Genomic DNA, 17,864 nt, shown 5'->3' with positions numbered 1-17,864 from the left:
AAAAGTAGAAGAACGATGCCAGGTCGTTCGTCTAAGCGAATGTTGGAAGGTATCCAGTTGACGTCGATCATTTCCCATCGTTAATCGTCCTGTTTCTAAAACATATATCGCTCGTCGGGATATCGAACCAGCTTACTTGTTATTCTAAGTGAGTGATTTCGCCCTCATAATTCATCACAGATCATAGCAGAGCACTGAAAAGTGCAGGAGGAGAAAGTATAACCAAAACATAGAGGTGTGTAGCGGTAAAACGAAAAGATCACACCCAAGATATGCCGACGGGCATGCCTCCCATAAAAGAGTGATCGCGATTAACAGAAGTAATTATTACCAAGGAGATTCAATCTCTCATTTTATTATCACTTCGAATTTTCAACGCTGCTGGAATATCCTTCGTAAACTCCATGGATCCATCTGTCTTTAGGGCTCTTGTCTTTAGTGGTCTTGTTTTGCCTAATGAACCTAAAGAACCAACTAGCCCAACATAAATCTTTATCAGTCTAAGAGAACAAAAATTTGTAGGATTTTGTGAGTAGTGTAAAAACTGTTGATCAGTGCATCCAACTCACCACGTGCGACTGATTAGGTTTGTTCCATCCACGTACTCTCCCCACATGCAAGCTTCTCCACCTAGAACCAGAGCCTTCTGCTGGGGCGTACCTGCAAGGATATCAAAAAAGACTTTGCATTAAATGTTATACCAGGTAATTGCTTTCATTTTACACAGTAGTTTATTTTGTGCTTATCTATTGATTTGCTAAGAACGCAAGATATAAATATTCGGAAATCTTTATTCACGATGTTAATTGCAGAGCATCAAATCGGAAAAGTTTCATTATGGTTTGTAGCACCAATCTTTCCTAGTACCGCACAATATGCGCAACTGTGTTGCAATCGTTCAGTATAATGGTAGTGAGGAATATGCACGGGATTAGACAAATGCGTGCATGCTGTTATGTACGTGGTTTTCCAAGTCGCCTCATTTGTGTTCCGGTTTCGGCGCAGAACTCAGGCGATATGACACGTCCAGAGTGTACGAAAGCATGAGTACCAGAGGAATGTTTCATATACGAAAACCTTTCTAGTAAGTTTATTTACTTAGGCATAATACTGTCCCACCCAACCTAACCACCACAAAATGGAGAAGATGCATCTAATCCCTGCTGACAGTCTATTCGCCAGTAAAGAAAACATCTCAGCTTAAGTTTGAAATCAACACAGCACATTTTAGGCATTCGTAGCTGAATATATCAATGTGAGGAGTCTCACGTTACGAAGAAAATGCACGCCGCCGACATGTCGGGCGCACAGAGTGTAGCGGCCTACACTGGATGATAACGGGGGCTGCAAGAAAAACGTGGATAAACTTCCGCGACACAGACATTGCACCAAACTGAGTGCGCTTGCCCATTAAGCGAGACCGCGTATCTTGAAGCAGACAGGCTCCTGTAATTTGACCTATCTCTCGAGCTGACGGGCATCTTCTAACGAAAATTTAAGGCTTGTCTTGCATGAAACCTTGTTTTGGTGGCCTTTGGCCAAGAGAGTAGCACTAGTGTGCTTGAGTTAAGCATCCAGCATTGACCACTAGACTAATTCAAGAAATATCAAAACTTTCAGAGTTGGCTTCTTAGACATTTGTGTAAATACTAAACATAAGCATTTTGCGTTGCACAGTGCAGAAAACTTTTAGGATCAGTAACTCTATTATGTAAAATGGAGTAATATTTTTAAAACAGCTGTGCCACGCCAGTTCTCGCTTTTCAGAAGTGCCTTAAAATCAATTAAGGCACAGTTGAATGAAGAGCATTAGCAAAATAAATGTTGCTCACATGGACTCTGTCTGCGCCCCGTGCCGAGGGAAACCATTGCATTTTTCTAGACAGTTTCTTGGGCACTTGACCTTGAATTTTAGACAGTTGTTGGGTCAGTGTAACGATACTCTTATTGTTGGGTTGAGTTGTATAACATCGTTCCTTAGTAACGCCCTAACTTTTATTTACACATGAAGCTCCAGAATTGTTATTTTTTAATTCCAGAAAACATATTCTCTTGTTTACCTTATAGATTGCACTTGTCCGCGAAGCGATGTTTTTTGCGCCATCCAACAATACCTTACCTAATCCGCCTTTTTCATTTTCCTGTGCTGCCACCTCGCGTACAACGCTGGAAGCTCACTGGTAGGGTACTGCGCGCCCAACCCGGCCGGACTGAGTGCCGCTGCGGAGCACGTTTTGTTGGAATCTGTCAACGATTGCGCGTCCTGGGCAGCACCTGATACCTGGAGGATTTCTAGGGTTCACTGATGGCTTGGTGCGAAGTCCGAGGCAGGCTGTAGTGCCCACCGAACACCGAAAAGCAAATTCTTCAGTATCTCCGATCATCCGGCATGCGATGCGAACACCAGCTAGCAAGGGCCGCCGCTTCAGAGATGAAGGCTACATTCGGAACATAATGTTCAATGAAATATCCCCGATCAGTGAGGTTGGCATTTTCCGCTGTATACGCCTGCCATGCATGACAGGTGGATACCACATCGTGCACGCCGTAGCACAGAAAAATACTGGGGGCAACAGTTTTCACAAGCAATCGTTGTGCTCAAGCGCTGCAGAATAGCTACACGAGCTATAAAAGCACAAGCGTACTCGCAACAAAGTAGCTCTGCTAGAATTTCACTGTATTTTCCCACAACACACCGCTGAATAGGTTAAACAAGCATGCGCGTCCATAAAGACGAGCGCGAGAGGCGCACATTAATCCATTCCGGCGATACCACGCAGACCTCTTCATCATGGATGTGATTCGAACACACGCATAACGCACCTTCTTCTTCTTCTGCCTCTTAATACATGGCACATACCCACACGGGGGGATTGGCCAGGGTGTAGTGGCATAAACAAGGAAATTTCCATAGGAGATTATGACAAAGCTTTAGCACCATGCGTGAATGCTCTCGTAGCTTCTTTTCCGTTGCCCGCTCCATCGCGCGTTGAAAGCGGCTCACAGCACTTGCCCATTTGGCCTTCTTGCTTGAGAAAGCAAAAAGCGTCGGAACGCAGTCTGGGTGCCGCGGTGACATTCGAGGCCTTCCTGCCCATAAATAAAACACTTCGTGATAGACTGCACACGCATTTAAACACAGTACCTCGTCGGTACCTGTCACAAAGTGATTCCCGCACAGTCTTGACGTGCTTGACGGTGCCCAAGGGCGGCACGATCGTCGAGCCGGCTAACTGCTTTTATCCACGCTTCGCGTCGAAGGCTCTCCCGGGAAGCGCTCGGAAAGCGAAAAAATCCGAGTTTTCTTCCCTTTATGTATTGGGCATTGCTGCCGTATGCAACACATTTCGTAGGTATCGCCAAATGCGTCGCGCTGAACGCCCGACAGCTGCAGCAACGCACCCCGCGTAGGAAGCCGGTTTGTTTACACTTTCACGACCGGTCTCGAGTGGAGCGAGCGACCCTTGCAATATGTTTCGCGACACCGCCGCCAGGGGATGGGCACATGCGCTGTCGCGTCGTGAAAAAGGCGCATTAATCAAACTAGGTGGTGCTAAAGGTAATCCTGTCCTATGTATAGAAAGTGGCCTATGTGATTACAACCAGAATGTTTGTCTCAGTAACTGGCCTTGCCTAAAATTTGTGAAGCTATTTGCAGAATACATGGTTCGGAGGCATAAAGGAGCGCGCTAGAGTGATTTTCTTCCTGCGACGAAGAAATACAAAAAATAATCGCAATTGTCTTTTGTGTGAACAAATTTCCTGATGGTCTGAGTAGAAGTCATTTGGCGTTATTTTAGGTTTTATATTATTGCACGAACGCTTTGCGATAAATTGCCCTAAAATTGGTTGGGAGGAAGGGAAAGGGCGCAGTGACTATCTCACTTGTGGGTAGACGCCCTGATCGCACCGTGAGAAGTGAGCAGGTGGCTTATTGGAAGTGTTCTCCAGAGCACTGCTTGTACCAAAGCCGTACCGAAGCGAAAATCCTTTACATTATAAAGTTGTATCATTAAGACATGTGGCGTCCCTTATTTAGCATTACGTGTTGTTATATTTAAACCCTTTCACGAATACACGGGTGGCGTCACGTGTAACGTGACTGCCGCTGCACAACGCCGACGGTACGACGCCGCCTTTTCTGCTGGATGGGACTATGAACGCTATCACGCTAAAAGACGTTAGTGTGCTGTGCATTGTGAGTACACGTCTGATGGACCCCGGGTGCCCTAGATTAATCCAAACCATTGCACTTCGGCACTTCTTCCTTTCTTTCTTCCTTTATCTCTTTCTTTCTTTGGTTCATTACTTCCTTCTTTCTTCCCTTCTTTCCTTCCTTCTTTCATTTCTTCTTTCCTTCATTCCTTTCTTCTTTTTTTACATCTTTCCATAATTCTTTCCTTCTTCCTTTTCTTTCCTTCTTTCCATCCTTCTTTCTCTCATTCTTTCTTTCTTTCTTTCCATCGCTCTTTCCTTCTGCCTTTCCTTTCTTTTTTCGTTCCATCTTTCTTTCACTCTTTTTGTCTTCGTTCCTTCTTTATTTATTTTCTGCCTTCTTTCCTTCTCCTTCCCTTCTTTACTTCCTTCCTTCTTTCTTCCCTTCCTTCCTTCCTTTCTTTCTCTCTTTCTTTCTTTTTCCTATGCTTCCTTCTTTCTTTCCTTCTCTCTTTGTTTCTTTATGGCTCTTCTCACTTTGTGGATGAAGTATTCACTTAAAACAGATACTGTACGGCGCCTTTACATTCCTGAAAACAATTTATTTTTAATTCTTTACCCGTGGCAGTTGCTCAGTGGTGATGGCGCTGGGCTACTGAGCCGGAGTTGGAAGGTTTAAAGCCGGCCGGGGCGGCCGCGTTTCGATGGAGGCGAAGCGCAAAACGCGCCCGTGTGTTGTGCCATGTTACTGCATGGTAAACGTCCCCGGGATCACAGAACCCTCCACTACGGCACGTCTTTCTATTTCCTTCTTTCACTCCTACCTTTATCCCTTCTCTAACAGCGCGCTTCGGGTGTTCACCGAAATGTGAGACTCTTACTGCGCCATTTCCTTCCCTCAAAAACCAATTTTCATTCTCAGTTTAACTATTGTATGAAAGATGACAAATACAGCAATATGTGAGGCACAGCGCAAGATGTTACCATTCACAATGCGGAGCGCCAGCCTGGGCTAGTGGTCGAAAGGTCTAAGGCGCCATGAAACGAAGCTATATTCGCACCACCGGTCGTTGAAATCCCGCTTGGGGCTTGTGTTTTGCAGCCCCACTACGTGCAGCCCCACACGCGTGTGCGCGCGCGTGTGTGCGTGTGTGTGTTAATACTCGATGGAGCCCATCAAATATGGCGTCCTCATGCAACTTAGCAGGTGGCGGTTAAATTAATGATTGGTCTCGAGAGCGAAGGGTCGCAGCACCCAGGCAGTGGAGCACCGCTCAACCACTGCACCATTGAGCCAGGAGTGGCATGAGCACTCTCAGGGATCTCTGAATGTTAAATATAGAAAGCCTAATTCTGCATATATGCGCATTCAGCCATTAGTTATCGCGTCATACACTTAAGGCGGAGCGCGTGCCGCGGTAAGGCGGCGACTGTCTTCCCGAATTAGCGCGCAGACCAGAAGGGGTGCGGCGGCGTCGCGGCAGCGGCTACGAAGAGCTATGCATGGGTAAAATTGCCAGCTGCATGGCAGTGGGTTACATGAGGCCACAGAGCACGGCGACTTGGTTCACAAAGTGAGCGGGCGGGCCTAGGCACTCTCACGCGTAAGCATTCGCAAGTGTTCCTGCCGACTTTGTTTTCCTAGTGGCTGCCTATAAGCAAGAATGTGGCTGTAACAAATTGTTCTAGACGAAAAGTCGGGCACTGTGCCTCAAACTGCTCTTAGTGGATTGCACTCAAGAGAACACTATTATTACTGTTCATATCATAACCGTTAAAAAACTGCAGTTTTTTCACCAGAGTGTGTGCCCGCAAAAAAAAAAAAAACTTTAAATCTTTGATCATGTCCAAGAATAAACCCTCCTTGCGTCATTGTGCTGAAGACATCCTGCTATCGATGGACCAATTTGTGCTTTGCTCTCCAAGCGAAGATTATTTATTTATATATTTATTTATTTATTTATTTATTTATTTATTTATTTATTTATTTATTTGAAATACCCTCAGGGCCATACGGCATTATAGAGAGGAGTGGTTATACAATGTAGTAAAACATAGAAATATGAGCACAATATTACAGAAGGTTGCTAGTTATACAGTGCTAGCTAAATCATCTTGAAATAAACGGTGATCACCGATTAGTATCAGTCGTGCGGGAAGGTGATTCCACTCGTCGGATGTCCGGGGTAAAAAGGAATGAAAGTAGGTTTTCGTTCTGCAGAATGGTATTACAACCTTTTGGGCGTGATTCATGCGTGATGACACGTACTATGGGGGTGAAATAAGTTCTTCGCGTAGATAAGAATGGTGAAAAAGTTTATGAAAAAGGCGAAGACGAAGTGCTCGACGACGGGACCCAAGGGATGGCAGACCGAGACTAGATTTCATGCTGGTTATGCTTGCAGTTCTGTTGTAGTTAGAGAGAATGAATCGAGCAGCTGTATTTTGGACCATCTCAAGCGAGTGCGTGAAGTTCTGGTGATAAGGATCCCATATCGATGCAGCGTATTCGAGTTTAGGTAAAACTAGTGTTCTGTACAGTAAAAGTTTCAGCGATGATGGTGCTTTAGCAAAGTTACGACGAAGGTATCCAAGTGTTTTGTTGGCGTTGTTAACGACATGTGTGACATGAGCAGTCGAGGTAAGGTCATTAGTTATGTGAACACCGAGGTATTTAAAAGAGTGTACGGAGTCCAGAGACAAACCGTGAAGGTGATAAGAGGGCAAGGTATTAGTCACTAGAGACACACGCATGAATTTGCACTTGTTAACATTAAGGTCCATTAGCCAAGATTTACATCAGGTAGAGATGGAGTCGAGGTCGGATTGTAGCATTAGTATGTCGCTATCGCATGTTATTTCCCTGAATATTACGCAGTCATCGGCGAATAGGTGAATGTGAGATGAAATGCAGGAGGGTAGGTCGTTAATGTAAGTAAAAGAAGTGGACCGAGCACAGTGCCTTGCGGAACATCGGAGTGAATCACACTCGGATCTGAGGTGAGGTCATTAATAGAAACAAACTGTTGACGGTTTCTAAGAAAAGCTTCAAGCCAGGTTGAAATCTTTGGGTCGAGGTTAAGTTGCTGCAATTTGTATAGTAGTAAGTTATGACACACTTTATCAAACGCTTTCGTGAAATCTATGAATGCGGCGGTCAATGCCGGTAAAAGATTTTCGCGAGCGTCGTCTCGAGACAAATTTACGCAGAACCCTAAATTTAATGACAGCAATTAATGGTCGCAAGGGACTAGATATTTCTGGTTCCTTTTGGACCGCCTAGTTCGCTCCTAGCTATTTATCATCGTCACCGTTTTCATTTCCTAAATGAAAAAGCCGTTCAAGAAGACCTGCACTCACCTGTGAAGTTCTGCGGGTCACACTCATAGTAGACCTTCCAGTCGGCGCCATAGTTAATATGGTTCAGGTACCAGCAGCTTGACAGCAGGGTTTGGAAACCTGCCGCCGTGACAGCGTTCAGCTCGGTCAAGTACGGTTGCTTCCAGACGTGCACTACGGTGTCCGGCGCCACCTGCACCGAACGCGTAGAAACAAATATAGAACGGGTGAGTAAATTATCGTTAGTGTCAACAGGTTAGGTAAGGGCCACCAGATTGAGTACTAAACTTATGAGATAATTAACAATTTGAAATGTCGGCAAGCAGGGCTAAATTTATGTGCCACATTTACAGGTGCACTAAAAATCCTTTATGTCATGGCACCACAATACTGACAAGTAGAAGAAGAGACAAACGAAGGGTTTTTCTGCATGTTCGTCTTGTTCCATAGCGTAACTCCCCCTTACCGACTCGTCCAAATTTCCACGTTTTTGAAACATTTTGTCTGCAGAAAGTGTTCTCCTGAAACTTTGGCCCATTGGATGGCCTAAAAAAGCTTCTAAGTATCGAAGTATGAATTGGGTTATTAGCAGAGGAGAGGGGTGGTGGCAGGAAGGACTGTCTGCAGTTCCGCTTGTATAACAAATGTTGACAAAATTGAATATATCGCTGGAGGGCAGACCCTTATGGTTACACCTCCTTATTTCAGTAGCTTGGCTTTAATTACTTGCGAACATAGCGTTCCCACTTCTGAACCACTATGGGAAGCCCTTCCATTCCAATATCACGCGAATTGATTCAGCTAACAAGTCTCGGTGACAGCAGATGGTGATCTTCATTAAATCAGTGTGTGAGTTGCCTCTTACTTTGCTGGCGCTGAATGAGTAGTGAAATGCAGGCGCTGTGGTATTTAATAAGCGCAGCTGGCGTACGAAGAGCAGAGCTAGGTCTGTGTACCTTCCAACGGAAGCATGCCACATAACGCCCTCCTCTCAGTGTCTGCAATTATCTGGGTTTCGTAAGGTGGACGTTGTTTCCGACGTCAGTATGCCGCGATGCGTAAACCCATTGTTTGGATCAGGGTGCCACAATGCAAACTATCGCGTATTGCACAAAAAGGAAAGCCTCGATGGTTTGATGTGTTTTCATGTTTTCATGCGAACCTTGATGTGCAAGCTGCATCAGCTGTGAAAATAATACCGCCAAGCTGAAGGCCCCCGGCGGAGGCCTTCAAATAGCACCTCTGATACGGCTGCGACGACAGTCGCATGTTATTAAAGCAGATTCGCAGTCCATGAATATACTCTCGTTTCTCTAGATGATGCTGGCGTATTTTAGGGCATAAATGATCGTAGTTAGCTATGACTGACGTGTAGAATGTGTTGATTGCCGTAAGGGCCTCTCGGTCGCTGTGGTGTTTGGAGAATGACTTACCACATTGATCTTTCTGTGACTTGTCGTAGCGACTGTGTAAGTAGCTCTATGTAGACCTTTTTCCAGTTCTTTCACGCATTGCACTTCTGCTCTTTGTCACTGGCATCTGTTTTCACTCTACATAGCACTCGCAAGGTCGATAGTCGAGCTTTATGAGCCGCGGTTACACGAATGCGACAGAAGTCGACCCCGGTTCACTTTTTGAGAGAAAGCAGGTTTTGAGAAGGGAAGGCGTCACTCGACCTCAACTCTCTTTCTGGACGTTTATGCACTTTCCCTCAAAAAGTGGCCTGGAATCGACCTCGGTCGCATTCATGTAAACGCGGCTATGATCTCATCCCAAAAGATGTGCTTAATGGGAAATGAAGGGACGATTGGTTAGTTGGCAGTGTAATTGGTATAGGATGTGCCTTTCCGGCTTTGGTGGCTCCACACATTTGACAGTCACAATTATACTCAGTTGTGCCTAATCTTTCAATGTTTTAAGTAGGAAGTGCAACCAGAAGTGCTTAGATTTTTCGAAATTTGGAAAAAAAGGAGATAAGTTGCAGTACCTTCCGCTTAAGCCTTTTTCTTTATTGCTATTGCCATTTCTGGCCGTTTGTGTAATGCGCTGCAGAGAGTGAGAGAAAGACTCACTACTTTGGAAATGTTTTACTGCATTTTCTCGATGGGCCCTAATAACATGAATGAGTCACGATAAACTTGATAAAGCATTTGTTTTCGGCAGTGACGTGTATGAGTTCTGCAAGAATTTAGTTCACTGCCCTTGAAGATTGATACGGCGCATTATTTTGACGCTCTGCGGCTGTTAATTCCGGTGAGTGTTTATGCCGAGCTTACTGTCAGCCTACATCAAACCGAATGAGTTAAATTACAAAGAGTACAAAATTTATATTCTTGTGAAACAGCCTCAGGTGTGTTCTACACTCGTTTGTGATCTGGTGATTGCTGATGGATGCTGTCTTCGTTCATTGAGTGTCATCGTTGACGAAGGTTAAATGCAAAGTCTGCCTACTGCGCTCTCTAATGCGGTAGAAGGTGGGAAATGTTGATAAAAGTTTCCATTCTATCTCCTGGTTAAAAGCGGCTGCAAGCATGTATTGCATACCAAGAAAGGCATAGCACATTGAAGGGTACCTCATAGATGTTAGGCCCACTCGATTTACGGCCAGGGCCTTTGTGTTATTCAGAAACCGCCGCCTTCATCGCGCGCTTAAGGGTCAACGAAGGAGGCTGTAAGCTTTCTGTGTTGCAAGCAGAACTGAACAAAGTTGTCACTATCAAATACATCCGTACCATCCGCTGGATCACATGGGCGCCAAATGCATTGCCGGGATCACACATTTTTCACCGCCCCCAATCCATTGGTTTTGCAGACGCCCTGCCTCAGTTCTTTGTCCAGCCCATAAGCTCGGGCTTCATGGCATGCCATAAATGACGGGTTCGAAACAATGTAAAGCGCACCGTGGCACGTGCTGCCGCCGACAACCGAATATTCGGCGTGCATGCACAGCGTTGGGAGATATACGCAATGCGCCGCACAATTTAATGCACGCAAGGGCGCATACTATTCTATCGAAGAACTGCCCCAAGTCCGCTCTATGCTCTCAGCGTATTATCGTTTCGGTTCAGCGTCACTTTATTCCTCTATCTGTTTTGCCGCTGTTCCCGGACAGGGTTAATAATAATAATTGGTTTTTGGGTAAAGCAAATAGCGCAGTATCTGTCTCATATATCGTTGGACACCTGAACCGCGCCGTAAGGGAAGGGATAAAGGAGTGAAAGAAGAAATGAAGAGAGAGGTGCCGTAGTGGAGGGCTACGGAATGATTTCGACCACCTGGGGATCTTTAACGTGCACTGACATCGCACAGCACACGGGCGCCTAGCGTTTTTCCTCCTGAGTTTTCCGAGAACGGAAGTTGACGCACTTCATGCCCATTAAGCTTGAGGACAGGATGGCTACTCCGAGAACTTCGCGGCACATTCGCACTCTGTGACGTAGGCTACTGCCTATTTCCGGTCTCCATGCTCAGTCTTTGACGAGTACATTTATTAAAGGGAGGACTGGGCGATGAGACCAAATAGGGAACGTAGAAATGTAAACGACCGTTGTCCTTTTTGATGCGCGAAATCCTACAGTTTATTTTACATTCTGCAGGGATCCAACCTACTTTTTTTGCAAAATCACAAAATCTACGTTTGCGACATCGCGTGATATACTATACTGTCTCTTTCCGAAGAAGACTACAGCGTTCCCTGAAGAACTAAATATGATTTCTTTGTGTCGACATATTTGCCCATCACACATAAAAATTTAATTGAAAAAAATAGTCATGGGACCTCGATTACCGTTCTTACCTGAGCACATCCATATCCATTTCGCCACACTTCTTGCGCATGATCCGTCGCGTGCACAACAGACATGTTTAGACTCGCCAGATGACCATTCGGCATTAACTCTCGCTACGTCCGGCCTTCGCCGCTTCGGTTGCCTGACCGGCCTCTCGAACGCATGTCCTCTTCCTTCGTTGTTTTGTCCTCAATACTCTTGGCGTGGGTTTCATAATAGTAATCACCATCAGCCTGACTACGCCCACTTCTGGGCAAATGCCTCTCCCATGTCTCTCTAACTAACCCTGAAATTTGCCAGCTGCGCTAACCGTAAGCCTGCAAACTTCTTAATCTCACCCGCCCACCTAATCTTCTGCCCCTCCCACTGCTACGCTTGTCTTCTCTTGTAATCCAGTCTGTTACCCTTAAGGACCATCGGTTATCTTGCAGGCAGGACTGCGCGAATCAGACAGAAACAATGACGGTACTACCGGCGCAGAGTTACTTCCAACTGTTTATTAAAGATTGAAAGCACATGATCTATAAGCGAGGAACCGACGCCCGCAAACGCCTTTGTTGATCATAAAACACACACAAGAAACTAAATCACATCATTACGGGACGCCAGATTAATCGCCTCGCCTTTATTCAAGGTGGCTGTTAATTTAGACATTTCTTTAACTTGTTTATTCTGGGCTCCAGCAAGGATATCATTTCGTTTTGTTTTTTTACCCAAGAAAAGTATGATCACTGTCTGCTATCTCATAATAGTATCTGTGCGAACGACGAAGGCTATTAGGCGCGTCAGTTACACGTTTATATAGCATGTACTTTCACTCATGGGCGAACATTTGAAGTCTGAGTCCACGGTGTCAGTCGCGTATTTATGTGTACTGCGCTGTCTGATTGGCGTAGTCCTACCTTTATACAAAATGAGCCGGCTTGCCCGCAGGAGGTTTTACTGTACGCATCCGTTTCTTCCTCCCTACTTTCTGCGCTGTTCTTCGCTCGTTCTTTCCTCCTGTTCATTCTCAGCGGTGTCTTACTCGACGATCGATTTTTGTCATCACTGGGCCTCTAACGCTTCACAAAATAAAAGCAGTTATCGAGCCCGACCAAAAAAATAGTGCCTAAATATTGCTGCTCTCTGAGGGATGACCAACATTTTGTCATTGCATGCCTACCGCAATATATTTTTGGTAGCAAAGCGGAGCGCATTTTATTATGTGCACGGGTAAATGTCTCTATACACATCTCGTTTCCAATGTGGTAATAATTTAGCCTCCCTGAACTGCCGACATACGAATCAAGCACTGATGGCATCTGTGCAGGGGAAGTTTGACCTATTTAGCGTTACAGCGTTTAGTCGTGACTTCCTGTTTCCTTTGAGAATGAAATAAACCTCAAATATCAGTGGGCACATAGCAGACACTATCAGGTATTTTAAAAACAACTTGCTGTCACTCCCTGAGGTAAAATGCATATAACAGTTGTATCGTGCTATTGCACATTTGAAGGAACAAAATTCTAGCCTAACAAAAGCTCTTTGAAATTAACTGTAGATAACACAGAATCCCATTGACGGAATAAAAAGTGTGGGGAAATTGGCAGAAATGTGGATGTAGCTGAAATGGCCGGGATAATTCAGAATAATTTCATGCGATGGTTCACAGCACAATTGTGAAAAAAGAGCAAGATTTTGGGAGTTCTCTATAAACATGTAGATTACGTTATCTTAGCTACAACGGTCTCAGCGTCAGAGGTATCAGAGATGAAAATGGACGAAATGTACTTGGAAGGGCCGACTCTTTCAAAAAGCAGTACCCTTATTCTAACAGATATAAGGTTGGGGCAACCTAAGAAGCTTTAAAAATAATAACCCTCGCCTGCGACACTTACGTATCTTAATCCAATTTGAAGATAAATGAAAAGGACCGAGGGCAAAGGTACAATTTTAACACCCGTACGTGGAGAAAATGGAAAAAAAAATGAGGTTGGGGTGGTAAAAAGCTACATAGCGACCCCCAGCCGGGGGAGCGGGCCCGGGGAGGCTCCTCTGATCTCCCCTGGGACGAAGCGAAGAGGATGGAAAAAATGGATAGGTTGTAAGGTTGTGCACAGGGGATATGGGCATAGGGATGGGAAACAGGGCAGGGAGTTTTTTTTTTTTTTGCTCTGATCCTTCGAAAGTCTTCACTCCATTGCTGGCCTGCCTGTCCAGGACAGGGAACGGGCTCCGACCGCCGGAAACAGGAGAGCCTAACACGTGGTCAGCTACCTCGGGCCCCTCCCTGACTTTCAGGTTTTTTTTCCAACCTGTCAGCTACTAGCCGTCGACTTCTTTTCGCGGTTTTCGTAGCGAGAGCTACATTATTGTAGCCGCTTCGCCTTTTCAGCATGGCCGCACTTTCGTCGTGGTTGCACCTCGGCCGTGGTCACACCGCTCGGCGCGCCATCTGGCATGACGTCACTCCGTCGTTTCGCTCGTCGTGGAGCAGACGCCACTCGCCTCGCCAGTTGTGCGCATGCGTAGTAGAGGGAGAGGGACTACATTACGGCAGCCGCTTCGCCTCTTCAGCATGGTCGCACTTTCGCCGTGGTTGCACCTCAACCGTGGTCGCACCGCTCTGCGCGCCATCAGGCATGACGTCACTCCATCGTTGCGCTCGTCGTGGAGCAGACGCCACTCGCCTCGCCAGTTGTGCGCATGCGTAGTAGAGGAAGAGGGACTACATTACGGCAGCCACTTCGCCTCTTCAGCATGGTCGCACTTTCGCCGTGGTTGCACCTCAACCATGGTCGCCCCGCTCTGCGCGCCATCAGGCATGACGTCACTCCATCGTTGCGCTCGTCGTGGAGAAGACGCCACTCGCCTCGCCAGTTGTGCGCATGCGTAGTAGAGGGAGAGGGACTACATTACGGCAGCCGCTTCGCCTCTTCAGCATGGTTGCACTTTCGCCGTGGTTGCACCTCAACTATGGTCGCACCGCTCTGCGCGCCATCAGGCATGACGTCACTTCATCGTTGCGCTCGTCGTGGAGAAGATGCCACTCGCCTCGCCAGTTGTGCGCATGCGTAGTAGAGGGAGAGGGACTACATTACGGCAGCCGCTTCGCCTCTTCAGCATGGTCGCACTTTCACCGTTGTTGCACCTCAACCGTGGTCGCACCGCTCTGCGCGCCATCAGGCATGACGTCACTTCATCGTTGCGCTCGTCGTGGAGCAGGCGCCACTCGCCTCGCCAGTTGTGCGCACGCGTAGTAGAGGTAGAGGGGCTAAGCAGTGTGTATATACATACGCTTCGGCGTAGCAGAAGGCGAGCCGCAGCGTTTGTTCGGCGTCGCGTCAGCGTCTCGTCTACCGGCGCCGTCGCTTTGAGCACGCTGGAGAGGGCTACCAAACACATGAGGGCATAGGAACTGGCGTCTCCAGACGGGGGAGGGGAGACACCGTGAGTGAAGTCTCTCAATTATCCCCAGTCAGTACCTAATCGTCCAATTCAGCGCTGACGGGAACATTTTGGGGGGCAAGGGGGACAATAGCAAGGGTGCAGAAGGGGCGCTGCTGCCTTTGCAGAAACGGGCCACGGCTTTTGGCCCCACCAATCCCCACCTGCTAGGTATTTCCGGCGCCGACGCTGCGATCTGGCCTTGCCAGATATCTGCGTCTACCTGCGTCGCCTCGCTCCAAGTGCCGAATTTTCGCCTCCGGCGACGCCAGTAGTCCACACGCTGACGCGGCGCCGAAGAAACCCTGGCTTGTGCTTCGGCCGTCATGGAGAACGGTGAGTCGGCTAGGCTGAATGAAGCCGGACTTCGGTGTCGCAATGAAACAAGGACGAGACAGCGTGCCGTAGAGACCGAAGAAGAGAGTGTCAAACGTCTCAATAAGCGCCGTAATGACGACGCGGCTACACGACTTCGCTTAGCGTCCAACAGTGAACCCGCGAATGAAGAAGACGACGTGCCGAGTTTGGCGTCTCTGAAGCAAGCAAGACTTCAGCATTGGAACGAAACAAGCATACACAGAGATTACCCAAGTAAATCATCAGTAGCATTACGTCGCCTAAGCAAAGCGAAGCCTCAGCGTCGTCATGGCCTATAGCTCTCGCTATCTACTAGGTTTAACGAGAGCGGAAAACAGCCAATTTTTCAGACACCGGAAGTATGTGTGGTGCGGTCCGGCCAGTAGAGGCTTAGGTCGTCAGCCTATCGGCCCTACGGCTATTGGCACCATGACCTAGCACCTCCGGTGGGACCCACGTGTACTTCCAACCAACCAACCATGCACTTATTCTCTTCCCTAGCTTGCTCCACGCCTACTGAGGAGGGAGTGTTCAAGGCTGGGCTTACCGGGCCGAAAACCAAGAACGTAGCTTAGGGTGAAATAACCCGGCCTACTCCGCCGGTACTGCACAACATCGGCGGTTTTCGCACTGGTCGTACTACGCCCCCCTACCTCGGCGTACCGCAGTGACCCCAATTTCCTCGCGGGCAGCCGTGAAGCTGCCTCCAAAAGGACATCGCTTCCGAGGAGCCTGGCTGCTGTGAACCCCCGCGCAGACCTGGCCTCTCCAAAACCAGAAACAGGCGCGTCGGTCGCCTGACGTGCACGCCCCCGCGTGCGGAGGCGAGTAGCATGTATTTGAAAACCTTTTGAGCTTTGATGCCTTCCGTGCCGAATTTCGTGGGTCCAGTCTGGGTGTGTCCCCAGGCCTGCCTCCGCTCACGCATCAGACCACACGAGCGCAACTGGGCCTGACAGTCACCTGAAAGTCACTGCCTCTCCCTGGGGTTTCGCATCCCCCGAGGATGGGCCCCGGCCAACCCATCCCCTCCGCTTGCTTTGCACCGGAACAAAGCCTAGTAGCCGAAACTACACCGGCCCGTATCCGGTGGCGGAGGGGAGAGGGGGGGCACGAGCAGGCCGCACAGTTGGATTGCCCCCCCCCCCCCCTTTTATACTAACAGTAAGAAGCAAACTAGTCAAACACGCGCGGCTTAAAATGTCCTCGTTGTCTTTATCTAAAAACTCGAAAATTCATGCTATTGACGCGGGCTTGATTCGCGCTAGTTGCGAAGAGGCTGCCATTAGAGTTAAATGAAATGCAGCTCCTTGTTCCTTCTTTAGAAAGATTTCTGTTAAGCATTAGCTTTGGTACGAAAGTTCTAGCACACGCATTTTGGTGCAACTATCGATACTAAGGGAGTGCCGTTTCATCCGAAGTCACGAATCAAAAACATTGGGTCCCCTCTCGTCCTATAGCCATGAGCTTCGAATTTGGCGGTCTAATCAAACGGCGCAAACTGAAATTTCATATCTTACTTAGTCGACGCCTCCACAATCGAAAGCAAACATGCGTAAGCAAATCTCTATACTTTTCAACTTTGATCTGCATGTTTTTTCATGACATAAAACACAGTAGGATCATTAAAATTGGAGGTGGGTTTGTACTTTCTACAGCAATGTCCCTTTGTTGTTCTGCAGTTTTTCCCACCTTGCAGCAACCCAAGATCTGCTTGCAGTATTTGAAATGAATAAACAAAAGAAAAATGGGCACGTCTTTCGGGGGGGAGGGGGGGGGGCACCAATCCTTGTTGCTGAATGAAGATACAAATATGAGACTCCGTGGTATAGGTTGGGCTCGGGCAGGCGCGCGACTATAGTCTGATCGCAGTTCTGAAAACGGTGCCGACGAGAGCACGACGGATATCCAGTGAGTGCAAAGAAAACATTTTGCAGGAGTTGGAAACACTTCTTGTGCAGTGATACGGCAAGAACTTATAACTAAGTTCTCTCACCTCCACCTTGTTGTCGAACACCTCTTGCCACACCATGTAGCTCTTGCCCGTGCGCCGCACAATTTGAAGCAACCTGCAAGCACAGCGAACAGTCCTTTTGAGGCTCTGAGAATGTGAGAGGCTTTGAGAGGCTCTACAGCTTTAATTGCCATGGCAGTGTCAGCTACCTACAGCAAAATCTATCGGTACATTTTCGAAGCCGTTTCTGACATTGTTCGCAAAGGAAACTAGTGGTTGTCGCATGAAATATAACGGCCGTCCGGCGTTTTCCCACTGTGAAAGTGGCATGCTACATCACAGAATATTTCATTCACTTCAGAGATCTTGATGACGAAGGCTTCGACAGTACCGGCTCTAGCTGCAGCTACATCCAAGAAAGTGTTCCAAGCGTCAATAGCCATTGAATTTGCAGGCATAAGGATGCGACGGGTTAGTGTGGAAAATTGTCCTGAATTTTCTAACTTGTATCATGCAACCATAAGCTTCATTCAACTTAAACAGAAAATTTGATTCTTGATTTTCAAGCGCATGTCGCCACGCCCTGCTTGAGGAAGTAGTAGCAGATGCGCAGTGGTCAATCTAAAAGCAGCTTCACATTGCTTGCTACTTAGTGCAGAAAAACGAGCTCTGTGACCTAACTCACGCTATTCCTGTGTGCTTTAGCCAGCCCCTTCCGCCCCGTGAGCCGGCCAAACTAAATGTCATGTTGGGGGCCACATGCAGGCGGGCGCTGTGGCCGCGGCCGAGATATTAATGCACTCGGCCCGAGTGAATAAAGCGCACGGAATTGGTTTTGTTGT

The 17,864-nt window shown here is 47.4% G+C and overlaps 1 protein-coding gene across 3 annotated transcripts in view; it reads right to left on the bottom strand.

Moving 5' to 3' along the window:
* The window catches only part of LOC144101991 (beta-hexosaminidase subunit alpha-like), a 94,666-nt gene that overhangs the window by 10,459 nt on the left and 66,343 nt on the right, over nt 1-17,864 (bottom strand). For all 3 annotated transcript variants that reach the window (XM_077635236.1, XM_077635234.1, XM_077635235.1), the window contains exons 10-12: nt 17,065-17,137; nt 7,516-7,687; nt 570-660 (exon numbers count right to left, since the gene is read on the bottom strand). In XM_077635236.1, the coding sequence (XP_077491362.1) occupies nt 570-660; nt 7,516-7,687; nt 17,065-17,137 (336 nt within the window). The remainder of the gene's footprint in view (nt 1-569; nt 661-7,515; nt 7,688-17,064; nt 17,138-17,864) is intronic.

The sequence above is a fragment of the Amblyomma americanum genome, chromosome 8 (genome assembly GCF_052857255.1).
Source record: "Amblyomma americanum isolate KBUSLIRL-KWMA chromosome 8, ASM5285725v1, whole genome shotgun sequence".
Classification (NCBI taxonomy): Eukaryota; Metazoa; Arthropoda; class Arachnida; order Ixodida; family Ixodidae; genus Amblyomma; species Amblyomma americanum.
This window is presented reverse-complemented; position numbering and strand designations above follow the sequence as displayed.